Below are 19,708 nucleotides of genomic sequence, written 5' to 3'. Positions count from 1 at the left end.
AGGCTGCTGACGGCAGAGGGACCTGGCCAGGAGGTGGGTGGGTTGGGGAGGGGGGGGTGTTGCAAATACCGAAATGTGACAAGCCAACAGCGACCGCCATCAGTTATGTCATCACCAGCAACCTACAGAAATCCTCTCTATATTTAAAATTTGACAAAATGGCTGCTCAAGGTAAAAAAAAAAAAAAAAAAAAAAGGTATATACCATGGCCATTTACCTCAAAGTCCTAAGACTACTCCCTCATTTTTCTTCTTTCTCCTTCTCTCCCTCATTTTTCTTTTTTCTCCTCTCCCTCCCTCATTTTTCTCCTCTCCCTCTCTCATTTTTCTTCTTTTTTCTCCTCTCCCTCCCTCATTTTTCTCCTTCTCTCCCTCCCTCATTTTTCTTCTTTCTCCTTTTCTCCCTCCCTCCCTCATTCTTTTTTCTCCTTCTCTCCCTCCCTCCCTCATTTTTCTTCTTTCTCCTCTCCCTCCCTCCCTCATTTTTCTTCTTTCTCCTCTCCCTCACCCCCTCATTCTTCTTTCTCCTTCTCTCACTCCCTCCCACCTTCACTCTTCTTCTTTCTCCCTCTCACCCTCATTCTTCTTCTTTCTCCTTCTCTCCTCCTCCTCCTCGCTACTTACCGTAATATTCGCCCTCCTGTTCTTGCTTCTCCATCTCCTCCTCTATCTTCTGCGTGAGGGCCTCCAACTTCCTCTCCGCTTCGCTCATTCCCTGTGGGGAAGAAGAAGAAGAAGAAAAATGAATGATTAGGGAACTACAAAGGTATGATAATTTGCATGAACACATACATGATATAGCCTGTAAATCTTGTGGGGGTGTGTGTATATATATATATATATATACATGAGTGTATGTATGTATGTATGTATGTATGTATGTATGTATGTATGTATGTATATATATATATATATACACACACACATATATATATATATATATATATATATATATATATATATATATATATATATATATATATATACATACATATTCTATTAACCTGATAACAAACAATTATCTTATCTTAACTGAATCATTTTTAGGAGAGAGAGAGAGAGAGAGAGAGAGAGAGAGAGAGAGAGAGAGAGAGAGAGAGAGAGAGAGAACTTAGCAATATCTTCACTATTAATTAAAAATAAATACTACTGCTTCATATAATTAAAAATACATACTACTGCTTCAAACACTTAAAAATAAATACTACTTTGAAATGGAAACTCTCAAGGTAATGGGAAAGATTTAAAACCACGTACTACATACATACACTCGCACACATTAACACAAGTAATACTAAATTATTAAAATCAAGTTATTCTTATGAAAAAATAAAGTTAGGGTCAGGCGTTTATATTTAGAAAATGGGAACAAGCCCTCATTTAGTATGTGTTAAAACCGTAGATTTCTTCCCATTACACCAAGCCTGTATTGGTTCAACGCGCATTCCAACTAAAACAATGAACCACGGATATTTAAGGATAATTCTCTCTCTCTCTCTCTCTCTCTCTCTCTCATTTACTGAAAGGCTCCTGCATCACTGATCCGTTTACATTATATATGGGGATACATGACCTACCTGTAATTAAAATAATACTCATGTTTATGAGTTGATTTGTTTAAACACACACCCATGCATGGACAATTGCTTATATATATATATATATATATATATATATATATATATATATATATATATATACAGTGATATGTATATATATGTGTATATATACACATGTATGTATATACATACATAACTATATAACTACTTAACCTAGGACTCACCTGCCCATAATTATTGTACCCGTAAGCCATCTTGACCAACAATTTTTGTACTGTACTTGGAAAGGTATCTATGGAACCATATAACCTTCTTATCACTTAAATAAAGATGAGAATGCGTAGAGTATGTAGACTTTCGTTATCTTTTGTATTCCTGAAGATGATAAGATGACACTGATCTTAATTTCTTCTTCTTCAGTTCACTGAAAAGTGTTACAAGTTCAATTGTCCTGAACGTAAACACACAATGAGTCACACTTTTATCAGGTACCTGGAAAAAAGAACTGTCAAAATCTTGGTGTTTGCATAATAATTTTATTATATATATATATATATATATATATATATATATATATATATATATATATATATATATATATATATATATATATATATATATATATATATATATACAGTATTGTCACTTATTCATCAGTGTCTTTTTCACATTCAATAAGCCATGACTATAGCTGTCCCGGCCAGGATTCAATCCCGGACTCGATTCCTGGCCGGGCCAGTTGCACTCATCGAATTATAATTCTCCTTCTTAGAAAGATATGATCAGGGTATCGTGAATTCACACACACACACACACACATATATATATATATATATATATATATATATATATATATATATATATATATATATATATTATTATGATACTGTTGCTTAAATTTAAAAAAATTATATATATATATATATATATATATATATATATATATATATATATATATATATATATATATATATATATATATATATATATATACACACACACTCGACTACGTCTTTTTTGTCAAGAAGAGGATGTTCAATGTCTATACACCTGCATTTGCTTGCGAGACGATTGGAAAAATGCGTGAGGAATAACTTCTTTTTTTTTTTAAAGGCCTCAAGAAATAACGTCAAATCTCCCAATTTTCCTATTTCACTTAGAAATGTATAACTGTCGCCTCTGGCGTCGCCACATAAAACGCTCAGGATTTATTCCACTTTTTAAAAAATCACAGAAATGGTAATGTGAGACCACTTTATTCAATATTTTGGTTAAAAAACGTGATGTACACTGGGATATTATTGCAAGAACTTCACCCAATCAGAATATAAGTCATATAAGTCCCCTTCGTTAATTGTCAATGTCTAATTTATTATGTAACCTGACATTTACTTATATCACCCACTTCCGTGAGCGATATATTAGGGTTCATGGTTATTATTTATTAATTGCGATGAGGAAATTCAGAAACAAATGTTCCGGAGTGTCAAAACAACTAGATAACTGGTTTCTTGTTTACCCTACAAGTTACTGGAACCTCAAAAGGAACCTCATAAATACCAAGTCACAAGTCTAAGGGAAGTATGGCATTCACTGGACGAGTACCCTACTCGACTGGGTGATGGGGTTGACTAATGGAATGAGACTGGTATCACACTGACAATAATTATTGGTTTTAAAAAGGGACTTGTTGACTCCGGTTGGTGACTAACACTGGAGCCTGGAACATCATGGAAAAGCAGTAGGAAAATATGGCATGCATGGGACAAGTACTGTACTCGACTTGGTGCTGGAATGCAACTAACATCACAGAGACAGAGACTAAGGCTATAAAATTTTGGGTTTTAAATAGGGACTTTTGGTTTGTTGGTGACTACTCAAACTAGCTCCACGGAGTCTGGAATATCATGGTGATACAAAAGATGAGGAAAGTAACGTGAGTTCTGGAATCAAAGTGCGTCCTCTTGATGTGACATGTTCGTCAAATTGTCCTTGAAAAATAAAAATTAAGACAATAAACCTCCTTGACAAATACAAATTAATACGTATAATAAAACTCTTGAAAAATAAAAATCAAGACGTATAATAAAACTTCATGAAAAATACAAATTAAGACGTAGAATAAAACTAACAAATTAAAATTCGAGGCCCTCGTAAATCGCAGAGTTGAAAATAAATGCAACGTCTTCAAGAACAATACAGTGTATTAAAGCATACCAAGAGAGATCTCTTCATATGATAAAGAGGTTTAAATGTTATATAAGTCTATAAAATCTATATCTATCAAATCCACACATGGAAATCTGCAAAAATCTTTATTGGGAAATTTTACGTCGTCGTGGTCCTTAAGAAGAATCGAAAATGCCCAACGAACAGGAGAGGAGAGGAGAGAGGTGGTCAGTGCATGCGTTGCTGTTCTTCATCCTCCTCCTCCTCCTCCTCCTCCTCACTTTGCTACCTTTCTTCTCTTCCTCCCTCTCCTTCTCTTCCTCTCCTCCTGCATCATCTCAGGAAGATTCGAAAATCCCCACCGGGGAGATGAGAGAAGAGAGCAGAGAGGAGGTCAGTGCATGCGTTGCTGTTCTTCTTCCTCCTCCTCCTCACTTTGCTACCCTTCTTCTTCTTCCTCTTCTTCTTCTTCTTCTTCTTCTTCTTCTTCTTCTCCTTAGGGAGAATCGAAAATGCACACGGACAGAGAGGAGAGGAGAGAGGAGGTCAGCGCAAGCGTTGCTGTTCTTCTTCCTCCTCCTCCTCACTTTGCTACCTTTCTTCTTCTCCTACTACTCCTCCCCCCCCTCCTCCTCCTCCTCCTCCGCCATCATCCCTCTCGTCACTTGCTACTCATACCAAGGCTGCTCGACAAGGTCGCCTGTACCATTTGCTGGCATTCTCAACTCCCGTTTTTTTTTCTTTTTTTATTTTTACCGTACCCAATGCCCATAGCTAATTTCTCTCTCTCTCTCTCTCTCTCTCTCTCTCTCTCTCTCTCTCTCTCTCTCTCTCTCTCTCGTCCATGGTTACCATCTGTTGTATTTCTCTGCCGAGATGCTGCTGATGATGATGATACAACCTTAACTTACAAATGGCAGGGGAACCGATTTTCTCTCCCCCTTCCCACCCCCTCTCTGTGTGTGTGTGTGTGTGTGTGTGTGTGTGTGTGTGTGTGTGTGTGTGTGTGTGTAACTAGTTCCACTACATAATCTCAGGCCAAAAGACAAGAAACAACATATTAGAAGACTGAGGGAACAAAACACTTCAAGTTTCTGTAACTACTTCAAGCCCACTCTTCCTCCTCCCCACCCCCTCCCGCAAAGGTCAACCATGAGGGGGAAGGGGAAGGGGAAGGGGAAGGGGGAGGGGGAGGGGGTGAACCGGGCTTCTCTTGGCAAATGCCATTTAAAGCAACCCCTCTCGCGTATGCCTTCTGGGGAAAGGCAGCCCTGCATAAGAAAGACGAAAGACGACGTGCCCACCTATACATACAGGCAAGGTCTGGGAGGTATGCGCGCATGTATGGGTTGGTGTACACAAGGGCATTCTTCGGGGTCCCGCACGCTTTTCCTACCCACCTTTACACACGAGGGAGTTCTGGATTTGTATGTACTGGTAGTGCACATACATATTTCGGGTTTGTACATTGGAGTATTAGTACAGAAACATGTGTATATTAAGTCTCTATCTCTCTCTCTCTCTCTGGCATCTTCGAGTACGTATTAGCAGTACTGAAACGTATGTACATTGAAGTCTCTCTCTCTCTCTCTCTCTCTCTCTCTCTCTCTTATGTTCGAGTACGTATTGGCAGTACTGAAACATATTTCAAACGTGTACACTGGAGTATTTAGTACAGAAACATTTGTGCACCGGAGGATTCTCTCTTCCTCTCTCTCTCTCTCTCTCTCTCTCTCTCTCTCTCTCTCTCTCTCTCTCTCTCTCTCTCTCTCTCTGGCAGTCCGAGTGTGTATTGGTAATACACAAACATATTTCAAATTTGTACACTTCAGAAATAGTAGTACATGAACACTTGCACACTGGAGTTTTCTCTCTCTCTCTCTCTCTCTCTCTCTCTCTCTCTCTCTCTCTCTCTCTCTCTCTAACATGTTCGAGTATGTGTTGGCAGTACACAAACATATTTCAAATTTGTACATTTCAGAACTAGTAGTACAAAAACATCTGTATATTGGAGTTCTTTCTCTCTCTCTCTCTCTCTCTCTCTCTCTCTCTCTCTCTCTCTCTTACCGAGCTGAGGGACAATGTCCAAGTGCATTAAAGTAAGTTAGTGAATGCAGCGGATCTATCAGACAATGAGAGAGAGAGAGAGAGAGAGAGAGAGAGAGAGAGAGAGAGAGAGAGAGAGAGAGAGAGAGAGAGAGAGAGAGAGAGAGAGAGAGAGACTGACTTGGCATATATTATTAAAACCTTTCAAATAAATTATGAAATTAGGTAAAATAACTCGGTGTCGCTCTATCTAATATATCAAAACGAAAACGGCAAAATATTATCATTATTATCATTATTATTATTATTATTATTATTATTATTATTATTATTATTATTATTATTATTATTATTATTATTATTATTACTGCAAAGTAGTTTAACAGTGCTATAACTCTCCAAAGGAATTCGTTTTTCAATGAGGAACGAAATTTGGAACAAGGCCCGTGTTGAAGAAGCTGAACAGCTAAATGAGAAGAAAGCAAAGGTACTAGATGAAAAATGAAAAGACCGGAAACAGAACTGCCGCCAGGCACCTACGTAGAACCTACAGTGCGCCACTCTGCGGCAAAATTTAGGCGATAACCTCCCCACAAGAGATTGGAAAAAGGGTGACATATATTTCTGTTTTTCGTTCCAAACAAATTGGAATACAATTCCAATAGAAAGAATTCCCAAACAGAATATGACGTCATCATATATTTTATCAATCCTGACGCTTATCTGTGATGTTACTTTTTTTTTTATCTCCCAACTATCACAAATTCCCTTATCTACCAAGTGCCAGTGCCACTGGCACTCACATCCTGCCCCTTCTGTGCCCGTTATCTCTGCTAATAGATCTCTGCCACTTGATCTGTTTCGTTTAAATAAGTGGTCCACTCAACTTGATCATTCTTAATTTTCAAACACTTAGGCCCTCAAAATAAATTAATACAATATACGTAATATAAACACACACACATACATATATATTATATATATAATTATATATATATATATATATATATATATATATATATATATATATATATATATATATATATATATATATATATATATATATATATATATATATATATATATATATATATATATATATATATATATATATGGCATTGCACCGTGATGGAACCTCAATGATAAGATGTATCAAGTCAAGCAATACAGAAAATATGGACCTAGAATAAAAATAAAAATTTCACACACACAAACAAACAAACAAACACGACAGTCCCGATCATATCTGACTCAATCGAGAACGCTGACCAGAAGCGGTGCTGATAAAAGCGCGGGGTCACAGAAGAAGAAATAATAATTCTCAAATATTTAAAGTAACCATAACAACAAAATAAGAATATTTTCAAACGAAGACACAGTAACAAAGTGTATAAGTGAAGGCTGCGAAGAATGGAGCGTCCTGCACACACATACAAATACAAGCTTATTTTGAGATTTTATAAACATATATATTCGTCGTGTTCATAGTTTTTCTAAGAATACGCTTCGTGAACCAAACATGTATTCGAGCTTGTATGCTCGTAACTATGATAAACATGTGACACTGTGGGTGAGACCACACCTGTAATAGCCTGTTTGGGTGCGTCGACGCCAAATAATGGTGCTGAAAAAGTCAATAAACTCAATTCAAGCTAGAACCACAGAGTCCACTCTTCGAGAAACTAAGCAACAACATTCAATCTTCCTTGAGAAATAAGATGGAAATGATGGACTTACTTTCTTCAGATATTCTATTACCATTATTTTCACTAAATTACATCTAATTACATCGCTACACTAATCGTTATTAAATTACTTAAACGCCACAAAAATATGATTTGAGATGATCAACGCCCTAAAGCAGTTTGAAGCAGAAAATGTGCTCAAATAATTTTCTGTTTGGGTTGGCCACTCCTGCCTTTAGGCATAATGAAGATGGCGCCGACAGCTGATGGTAAGGAAAGAGAGAGAGAGAGAGAGAGAGAGAGAGAGAGAGAGAGAGAGAGAGAGAGAGAGAGAGAGAGAGAGAGAGAGAGATATGAATGCTTTTAAAAGTCAACGAACAAGTGAGTTCGTAACAAGGGTATAAATGCCAGGAATGAAGAGAGAGAGAGAGAGAGAGAGAGAGAGAGAGAGAGAGAGAGAGAGAGAGAGAGAGAGAGAGAGAGAGATGAATGCTTATAAAAGTCAACGAACAAGTGGGTTCATAACAAGGGTATAAATGCCAGGAATAACAGAGAGAGAGAGAGAGAGAGAGAGAGAGAGAGAGAGAGAGAGAGAGAGAGAGAGAGAGAGAGAGAGAGAGAGAGAGATGAATGCTTTTAAAAGTCAACGAACAAGTGAGTTCGTAACAAGGGTATAAATGCCTGGAATAACAGAGAGAGAGAGAGAGAGAGAGAGAGAGAGAGAGAGAGAGAGAGAGAGATGAGAGAGAGGGTATAAATGAGAGAGAGAGAGAGAGAGAGAGAGAGATGAATGCTTTTAAAAGTCAACGAACAAGTAAGCTCGAAGCAAGGGTATAAATGCCAGGAATAACAGAGAGAGAGAGAGAGAGAGAGAGAGAGATGACTATCGAAATCAGACTATCAGAACAAGGAGGGGGAATGGGGAGGGGGGGGTAAAGGATACAGGCTAGACATCCCGCCAGTACCCCAATCTTTCCCCACCCCCAAAACAAACTACTTCCAGCCCTCAAAAATAATGACGCAACACATCCGGGAAAGTTGATGAAATATTCAGGCCCAATGACGGTCGGAAATACTCGATGCGTCGAAGCCGACCGCCCGACCGCCCACCTAACGGCTTCTTCTTCTTCTTCTTCTTCTTCTTCTTCTTCTTCTTCTTCTTCTTCTTCTTCTTCTTCCTTTCGGGAAACTCAGGGAAACGTGTATGTCGTATGACACACCCAGTTCCTAACTGTTTTGTTTTTCTCTTTTTTTTCTTAAACAGGAAAGGGCCGTAGGGATGGGCAATCCAATGGGATTATTAGAGATTAGGTATTTAAGGTATTCCCTGCTTGGAGGTATCTATAATGAGAAGATGATTTGGAGGAGCTAAATTGTGACTGGTCTAATCGGAAAAGTAAGAGATTCGTGAATGGTCTATAGATATATAATATATATATAAAATATATATAAACTAATTTCTATCACATTGTTATGGCATTTAATATACACATACAATTAATATAGCTACAAATGTCGTTTAACATCTAATCCGCTCTACCTCGGAAATAATACCAGAGAGGAATTGGCAACTAAACGACATTTGTAGCTTAATATTTGCTTAATATTTGCATATATATATATATATATATATATATATATATATATATATATATATATATATATATATACATATAATATATACACACACACACACACACACACACACACACACACACACACATATATATATATATATATATATATATATATATATATATATATATATATATATATATATTTCACAGTATAATTTACCACAGTTTCACAGTATAATTTACCACAGGGTAAAATGAAACACTGAACATAAATCCTGACTAGTTCTGCCTTGAGTTTTAGGCGAAACCAAACAGGATTTCTGTATGCCAAGTGTTTCACTTTTCCCTGTGGAGACGTCGGCATATACACACAAGAACGTTTGTGTATGAATACAACCACTGTAATAACATGGTATGATAAATTATTATTATTATTATTACCATTATTATTACTGTTATTATTATTGACGATTTCAGCACAGCAGAATGACAGTGCTCACGCACCTGTAGGTTTACAAAAAAAATAAATAATAAAAATAAAATAAAATAAGAAAAATCGTCAAAACAATACTGCTTATATTTACATCACAAGGCAATTTACGTTTATGGGTCAAAGGTTAAACTCGAATCACGTCCCAAATATCGTCACCGAAAATCAAAATCTATTATAAATACTTTTCGATATCAATCACACGAGAGATCTTTCATTGAAAAAATCATCATCGATAAAACAATTTTTAAAAAGTTCTCTTAAATATCAACCACACGAGAGATCTTTCATTTAAAAAATCATCACCGATATTATTATTTTTTTAAGTTCTCTTAAAATATCAATCACGCAAGAGAACTTTCATTTAAAAAATCATCACCGATTTTATTTTTTTAAAGCTCTCTTAAACATCAATCACACGAGAGATCTTTCATTTAAAAGTCCTTGAAAGTCCGGCGAAATTCCAAGGCGTTCTACCGTAAAATGACTAATCTCTCTCGTCCTTGAAAATAAATATAGACATAGCGTACCACAATGCTCGCTCGGCCCCCCGAGACGATCACAGTACAGAGATACAGAATGGGAGATTTTCGAGATAGGCTACAAAATAAGAGATTTCAGAGATAGAGAGTAAGAGATTTTAGATATAAAATTAGAGACTCAAGGGATACAAAATACGACATTTTTGAGATACAAAATGAGAGATTTTGGAGATACAGAGTAAGAGATTTTAGAGATACAAAATAAGAGATTTTAAAAATACAAACAAGTGATTTTAGCGATACAAGACAAGAGGTTTTGGAGATATGGAGTAAGAGATTTTAGAGATACAAAACAAGAGATTTTAGAGCTACAAGATAAGAGATTTTAGAAATACAAAAAAAAAAAAAAAATTAGAGATATTTTAAAGATACACAATAAGAGATTTTACAGATACAGAATAAGAGATTTTAGAGACACAAAACAAGAGATTTTAGAGATACAAAGTAAGAGACTCCAGAAATACAAAATAAGAGACTTTAGAGACGAGCATAAAGAGATATTTCAATTCTTGCATTCCGGCAGAATTCGACTGACTCTACAAAATTTTGAGTTATTTCCAATCATCTGTACCACATCTCTCATGACGCTATTTCCTGCTCGCTCTTCCCAGAATTCCTTTGGCCGAAGAAATTCCCGTAAAACGTTGTAAAATCACGGCCTCTTAAGAGAAAATCCCTTTTACAGGGAAGCACGGTGCATTTCCTGTGGATTAGGAAACTGGTTTCTTCCAAGAAGAAGTCTCAAGTTCTCGAGGAAATTGCAAACATACTGAAATGGATTCTCCATCACGCGTCCTACATTTCTCAAGATGGACCTCGAACCAACTAACGTATCGATGACCTGAATGAACTACTCCTATTAATAAACACTTGGAATATAGAAGGAAGGAATATATAGAATTTAGTCCAAACACCGAGCTCTGGGACCTATGACGTCATTCAGCGCTGAAACGGAAATTGGCAGTAGAAAGGTTTGAAAGGTGTAACAGGAGGAAAACCTCAAAGCAGTTGCACTATGAAACAATTGTTAGGAGGTGGATAGCAAGATGGAAGAAAGAGATTACAGATGGAGGTACAGTAAAAGAAACGATAGGGGTTGCAGCTAGGGACACTGCAAAGAACCTTAAGTAATGCCTACAGTGCACCGCGTGAGGTGCACTGACGGCACTAACCAGCCCCCTCCCCGGGTATAAACACTTGGGGTAATGCATTCATAAATAGAACCCAAGAATCACAAGGCACAATCAGCCTCTCCTCCGCATTTCAACCATTTGCAGAATCCACCATAAACAATAAGCATCAACATTCTACCAATAAATTTTTTTATCCACGAGATGCAAATCCAAGTTTATCACAATATATACTGTCATCAAAGACTCCATTACGTGAGCTCAAGTTTATCACAGCTCTCTCTCTCTCTCTCTCTCTCTCTCTCTCTCTCTCTCTCTCTCTCTCTCTCTCCAGAACGTTTTCATCTAAGTGATGCATAACCAAGTTTATCACAATATACTTTAATCAAAAGGCTTCCAAAGTTTACAGCTCCCCAGCTCTCTCTCTCTCTCTCTCTCTCTCTCTCTCTCTCTCTCTCTCTCTCTCTCTCTCTCTCTCTCTCATTTGTTCATTTGTTCCCTCTGACCCACTATCATCACGTCCCCTCCTGTACGAAAATCTTTTCCTCTCCCTAAACCCTGTAATTATCATAATTCCTCTCGTCTACAATTATCCTCTATTTTCGACGACCTCCATAGTTATTACCCATTCCTCGTCCCCTCCCCTCTCCTCTCCCCCCCCCTTCCCCATCCAGAGGGAATCACCATCATGACCACTACCTTCATATGTTTCTATCTTTAGCAAGCACGCAGTCGTCCTGTGCTTTCGTCTCGTGCCTTCGCGAAGGTATAAAAATACCCAAAGTTGGCGCTATTGCTTGCTTGCACACCTCACGGATCTTTCCAAAAAGCAACACGTGGATGCATGAGATACGCAAGTTTCAATAATAATAATAATAATAATAATAATAATAATAATAATGATGATGATGAGCGTGTAAGCACGTATGCATGCACGCACCTACGCGTATGAACTTGGTTCACTGTAAGCAGAAACTGAATTAATATTCACCAAGGCGTTCTCAATAGATTTGTTAGTAGCTATTAAGTTAAAGGTCAACATGAACTGGAATATAAAGAAAAAGTAAAGGTAAAACCGTAAACACTGGAAAACATAATATATATATCTAAAACATAATATATATATATATATATACATATATATCACAATTTAGCTCCTTCACAAATACACAACCTAGGGTGGGGGTAGGGGGACCTACAAAATTACCCCCCTTACCCAATCAACACCTCCCTCCCTCCCCCTCCCCTCCCCTCCCCTCCTCCCGACAAAGTCCCTTTCCCAAAACCATGGAATGTTTCACAACAAGGTAATTATATTTGCTTTTCCAGGATCATCGCATTCCACGCATTCCAGCGCGCGAGGCTGGCAAGCCTCAACCTCCTCCTTCTCCTTCCCCTCCATCCTCCTCCCCCTCCAATATGCTCCCAACACCCCCCCTCCTCCCCTTTCCAGTTTTCTTGCAGGAGGGGGGAGATCCCGGGAGAGGCTTCTGGGGGGTGGGATACACGTGAGGGTGAGAAGGTGGAGGGAGAGAGGAGGGGGAACTTTAAAACGTCTTGCTCCCTCCACCCTTCCCTCCCCCTCCCCCTCTCTCCCTATCTCCCTCACTGGTCCAAGACGCCTCCTGATAGCTTATGTTTTATCTATGCAAAGTCAAAGTGGAAGTTTTTTTTTCTGGAAAACAACTGTTATCTATAAAAAAGGAAGGCACTTTTGTTCGCCTATAAAACTATGCACTGTATTTTTCTATTAATAGAGACCGATGAGTGTCCACCACTCCTATAAAATCGCAAAATGCATGGCTACCAAACTTCAGTAACCATGTACAACAACTGCAATACGTTCAGCTGTAAGAATTCGACTGAAATGATGTCAAAATTAAACAAACACGTCACAGCATCTAATACAAACACAGCCACTTCACATACACTTGGAAAAAAAAAGATTCGTTTCGATTTAATCTCCAAAAGCCTTTTGATGTTTTTGTAACTTTTGTTCTGGCTTTGGCGTTTCTAACTTTTTCGTCTGCGGAACTTTGAAAAAACGAGCTCTTGCCTATAAAGGTTGTTCTAAGAATCACTAAGCTAAATCCACTTCATAAATATCGCACAAACATTTCCACGACGCTGACGCCACTTCCACGAAAACGTTTCTTCATCAAGGTATGAATGACGTCACATTACATCACAAACAACTTGTATCATTTCCAAGAAAATCCAAAATAAAACTTAAAAAAAAAAATCTATTCACACTTTTAAAAACACCAACAACGTCTTCCCCTTGAAGACTAACAAGCACGTACAATCCACAACATATTATAAAATATATATCCAGTGAAAACAACCACACAAGAGGGAGTAGAATAAGCAGGCACGCATGCGCGCGCACATGCGCATACGTACGCACGGACATATCACACCGCCATGCGGCCGCGCACCACGCACACACACACCACACCACCAAACGGCACCGCAGCGATTTTGCCACTGGAGTCTCCCGGGAACCTCCGCCTCTCGCGGACCTACGACACTGCTGCTGCTGCTCCTGCTGCTACGAGTCGAGTCGTCGTTGCTGGGTTGAGGAGTGGGGTTGGAGGGGGAGGGGGAGGCTGGATGGATGGAGGATGCTAGGTGGGGGGAGGGAAGACGTAAGGAGAGAGGTAGAGGATACGAGTAGGTCTGTGTAACATATATAAATATATATGTATATATATACTGTACATATATAATTTTAATATTCGTGTATATATATATATATATATATATATATATATATATATATATATATATAATTTTAAATTCTCTCTCTCTCTCTCGTGAACCAGAATTTCTGCACTTGAGTGCTAATTTCATTAAAAAAAATTAATAGAAATATTCTCATGATATTTATAGCAATTGTTATTTTACACATCTTTTACATAATCCACAATTATATAGTAAATATATAATTGTGGATTTTTATTACTCACATTGTTTTTCACGAAATTGTGAATCTATCAGCAAAAACTATAAAATTATGACTGAAACACAAGAAATGTAGAATCTTTAAGCTAATAAAACTACAGCATTCAAGCAACGAATTTTAACAACAAACAAACAAAGAAATAAATAACACTTAAACGGAGAAACGGTCAAGTACTTAAGAAAATCTCCTTTTGTGCTTACAGGACGGAACTATCCAAAAGCTAAATGAAAAAATACAGCCAAAATTTTTTGGTATAATCAAAATTATTTGGTGATAAAAAAATCCAGATAAGAAACAGTATATATCAATGAACTTAAAACATATGAAAAGTATTAACTGAAAAGTAATACACACGTAATAATGTCATGTGCATAATAAACAGAGGAATGTGTTAAGCAGATTAAACTGGCTGTAGACAAAAGTCCAGGGCTCTAATGGACGGGTAAGAAAATGAATAGTTGTGAGTTTGCACTGAAATACTTGTGCAGTTGTCTGGATGGAAAACTTGATTAAAAAAAAAAAAATGAACATCTTTGGATGAAATTGAACGACATTTCTTAGGTAAGTGAATCAAAATTATTACACACACACACACACACACACACACACACACACACACACACACTCACACACACACAGATATATATATATATATATATATATAATATATATAGAGAGAGAGAGAGATAATAATCCACCAAAATAGAGAAAAATGCTCATTTGGACCAGAAGGTATAAGCACATGATCGAAAAATCTTTTAACACGAGCTAAATTTTGTAAAATGCAAGGTAAACTTGTTATATGAAGTTCGTTAACTCTCTGTCATACCGAAAAGAGATGTTATATATACATACATATATATATATATATATATATATATATATATATATACATGGCAGGGTTATGAGGTTTTGAAAAGATATATGACAAGGTTGTATGGTTTTGAAAAGTTACATGACAGGTTGTGAGGTTTCGAAAAGATACATGACAGGGTTGTGAGGTTTTGAAAAGATACATGACAGAGTTGTGAGGTTTTGAAAAGATACATGACAGAGTTGTGAGGTTTCGAAAAGATACATGACAGGGTTGTGAGGTTTCGAAAAGATACATGACAGAGTTGTGAGGTTTTGAAAAGATCCATGACAGGGTTGTGAAGCTTTGAAAAGATACATGACAGGGTTGTGAGGTTTTGAAAAGATACATGAGAGGGTTGTGAGGTTTTGATAAGATACACGGTGGAGTTGTGAGATCTGGATGTTGGTCTTATGTACAAAGTACACAAATCGGAAGCATGCCATGATGTGGGGAATATCTGTACTTGAAAACTTGCCAATCATGGGACTTGGCCACTTAAGCAGATTTAAAACACACACACACACACACACACGATGCGTAGTGTGGAACACTTTGGGTTGGCCACCTGGAAACAAAAATGGGAAGAGATGATAATCTACAAAATGAGAATCTGGGTGATGTGGGAAACTGATATAAACGCCTTTAAAAACGAACGAGGCTTTGCTTGACAACATCAGGAAGAGAAATACGTAGAAATTACACACAATAGTAAAAAACTGGCTTGAATCCGGATTGTGGAGAGAGCGGCGAGGTATAGTAGAGAACGGAACACGGAGGATGAATATAGTTTTCGATGAAATGAAGCAATTCTTTTTATTAGGAAATAACGCAATGCTTTAAATTTCAAATCTCAAGAAAAATGGAAGTGTTAGAGAGAATTGCTTGCCTACGGTAAGTATATATGTGAGCTGAAGGCAACATATGGAAGACGGTAGCATATTGATATTCAACAGCATTCATAAACAGCTACAATACAACATAGACAATACTAAGAATTTGTTATTAAACAGCTTCAAAGGAACAAAACCCTAAAACAGACAAACTCAACATTTGCCTGTGGTTCTACGCGAATTACTAGGCCATTTTCATCTCATTCGTCAACAAGTCAAAAATGCGCCGAAATTTCTTCGGCGCAGTGGAGTTTTCTGTACAGCGTATAATCAAGGCCACCGAAAATAGAACTATCTTTCGGTGGTCTCTGCCATGAAACTTTATCCTATGCCCGGTGGTGGCCTGTCGTATACCGTTGCCGGAAGCACATTATGGTTAACTTTAACCTTAAATAAAATCAAAACTACTGAGGCTAGAGGGCTGCAATTTGGTATGTTTGATGATTGGAGGGTGGATGATCAACATGCCAATTTGCAGCCCTTTAGCCTCAGTAGTTTTTAAGTGCGAACGGACACACAAAGCCGGCACAATAGTTTTCTTTTACAGAAAACTAAAACCAAAAACAGACCGACACACACATACACGAGCGAAAACGCAGAGCTTTTCATAAAAGACACCGTTATGAAATGAAACAAAGATTCATTCAGCAGCGTCCTGGACAGTTCAAAGCAATTGCTGGCCCGAGGTCTCTCGAGATATGCCAAAACTTGACCTTGAAAACCAAGGCTCCTAATGGTTACGGTAGTTAGACTTGACCTAAGCATCTGAAAACATGAAAAAATTTCGAATTTTCAACTCTACAGTTTCAAATATACATTCAGAAAAATGCATTTGTAATGTTTTCTTATGTAAACTAGTAAAAAATGCGACGAGGTTTCTTCGGTGCAAAAGTGTTCTGTACAACCGCTATATCGTGTAATCAAGGCCACCGAAAATAGATCTATCTTTCTAGGGTTTCGGTGTAATGCTGTAAGAGCCGCCGCGGCCCATGAAACTTTAACCACTGCCACTATTATGGCTAACTTTAACCTTAAATCAAACAAAACCTACAGAGGCTACAGGGCTGCAATTTGGTAAGCTTGATGATTGGAGGGTGGATGATCAACATACCAATTTGCAGCCCTCTACCCTCAGTAGCCTCTAAGATCTGAGGATGGACAGAAAAAAATGTAGACAGAATAAAGTCTAGACGGACAGACAGACAAAGCCGGCACAATAGTTTTCTTCTGCGGAAAACTAGAAAGGGCATAATTAATTAATAACAATAATGACACCATTTAACAACTCAACCTTTTAGCCGCAGAAACACACTAAAAGTCTAAGTCAACAATTACAACTTTTTCGATCAAAATAAAAGCACTCTGACGTAATGTCAAATTAAATAAATTACAGCATCTGCCCGGAATATTTACTAATTTAAATGCCACAAACTGACATGGACTCGCAACCTAATTAGAAGGAAATTTAAATGCACAAGCAGAAACACGATGCAAACATGCAATTAATGGCACCACCCGAGGTCGGAGGAATGCCAAGGCAGAGACATCCTGCACCAAAATCCACCGGGAGGCTGTCGCAAAACCAGGACCCATTCCGGACTGCAAACAGCAAATTCCATTCCAGTGGGAAGAGTGGGGGAGGAAACAAGAGAAGAGAAAGGGAAGGGGATAGGAAGAGGAGGGGAACAAGGAAGGTTATTAGGAAGAATTAGAGGAGGAAGAGGAGTGTTCAAGGGAGGAAGTGGGGGAAAAAATCAGACGAGAACTGGAAGAGGAAGAGAATTAGGAAGAATTAAAAGAGGAAGAGGAGTAATCAGGGGAAGAAGTGGGGAAAAGAGAAGAGAACTAGAAGAGGAAGAAGTAAGCAAACAAGGGAAGAGAATTGGGAAGAATTAAAGGAGGAAGAGGGGTCATCAAGTTAGGAAGTGGGCGAAAACAAGAGAAGAGAACTGGGGGAAGAAGAAAAGGGCAAACAAGGAAGAGAATTAGGAAGAATTAAAGGAGGAAGACGAGTAATTAGGGGACGTGGTCGCTGGTATCAACAAATTCGGGGACAGCAGACGAAGTGAATGAGCAAACAATGATGTAAGTACAGACACTTCAAGATTTACTACAGCAGAAGGCTACGAAGGAGATGATCCCGAAGGTTTATCCCGAAGGTTTAAAGGCAGGAAGTTTCCGACCAAACACTTTACACCTTGACATTAACAGGTACACCAAGTGTATGCGACAATTATGCACAGAGTTTGTAGGTAACTCTTGTATAACAGAGTTTAGGGTTCAATGTAATCCACGTTGAATTACCCGGCCATTACAAAACGTATTATTTACAAATAACCCTCTGATAACGCTATAAGCTTCAAGTAACCCTGCGTCCGCTATAAGCTTCAAGTAACCCTGTTATGACGCTAAGTCTGTAGGTTACCATTAAACGAGGTTGGGGGTACAGGTGTAACCCTAACACAACGATGGGATTAGAGGTAAACTTGACGCGTTGTCCGGCTTATAGGTAACTCTTATATGATGTTCGGCTTGGAAGTAACCCTTATAACGACACTTAGTAACGTTTACACGACGAAGGGTTTAAAATAAACCATCAAAAGACGAAGAATCTGTAAGCAACCCTTATAAGGCGCTGGGATTACAGGTAACGCTCTCTAGACGCCGAGTTTCCGGTAACCCTTACAGAGCGCTGCTGGGCTTCTAGGTAACTCTTATGCGACGCCGCGTGAGCGAGTACGGTAACCCTTCTGTACGAAAAGCCTCGCTGGGTAAGCCTTCTCCGGACGTTGAATTTCCAGAAGAGCTCGCTGGCTGAAAATAATAATAATAAGACGGCTTCACCTCACCCAAAGGCTCCAAGATCGGTAGCTACTCTAACCAAAAGGAATCACTTGCAGGGCTCTTTATATATAGACGCCTCCCTCTCCCTCCCTCCCCCCGAGATGTAAAAACCCAAATCCCCACTTGGGCCCCCTCCCCAAATCTTAAATATCCCCAACCCCTTTTATACCTTTTTCTTCCAAAGTCCCGCCTACCTATGCCCCTCCCCAAAACAACAGAAGGAGTGATGAGTGAGTAACAACATGCGGCCCCCTCCCACATGCCCATGGACCCAATCCCCACCCCTATCCTCTCCCCCTACCCGTCCCCGACTCCCACCTTTCTCATACAAATTCTCCCGTGATCACCTTCTCATACAATTCTCCCAAACGAATCCAGTCCCAAATGAGTTGCCCCACCTCAAAAAAAAAAAAAAGGGGGGAGGGGTTACAAACCTCTAAACCTTCTCCCCCCCACAAAAAAAGGAGCGTAATAAAAAGGGGTCAATTTGATGGGAATGTACCCCCAATTGGCAAGGATGACCTGGACAAGCCAAGAGGTAATGGCCCCCACGTGTCTACCATGCCGTTCCAGCAACAGAAGAAACAATCTTTCTGGACTGCTGCTCTCAGTGCTACTTTTGTTCCTGAAAAACCACTTGGGGGAAAGTAGCAAAGTAGCAGAAAAGGTAGCAAAATCCTACTTGGCGCCAAAACCAGAGTTCAGCTACTCCTAATGTTCTGTTAACTTTCTTTTCTCCGGGAAAACCATTTGAGGGGAGGGGAGGGGATGGGGGGAAAAGTAGCAGAAAAGTAGCTGAGAGGACTACTGACGCCAAAACCAATCAGAGCCGAGCTACTGTTGCTGTTCCTCCTTGCTGCTGTTGCTGCTGTTCCTTGCTGCCGCTGCTGTTCCTTGCTGCCGCCCCTGGCCCATCTCAAGACGCCTATGTTGCATCCGGGTTCCCCGTCTCCACC

The 19,708-nt window shown here is 38.7% G+C and overlaps 1 protein-coding gene across 1 annotated transcript in view; it reads right to left on the bottom strand.

The window, feature by feature from the left end:
• jub (LIM domain-containing protein jub) overlaps window positions 1-19,708 on the bottom strand; it is a 153,566-nt gene that overhangs the window by 42,148 nt on the left and 91,710 nt on the right. The window contains 1 exon segment of the mRNA XM_067108413.1: window positions 624-714. Within this exon segment, the coding sequence (XP_066964514.1) occupies window positions 624-714 (91 nt within the window).

Source organism: Macrobrachium rosenbergii, chromosome 9, assembly GCF_040412425.1.
Source record: "Macrobrachium rosenbergii isolate ZJJX-2024 chromosome 9, ASM4041242v1, whole genome shotgun sequence".
NCBI lineage: Eukaryota > Metazoa > Arthropoda > Malacostraca > Decapoda > Palaemonidae > Macrobrachium > Macrobrachium rosenbergii.
This window is presented reverse-complemented; position numbering and strand designations above follow the sequence as displayed.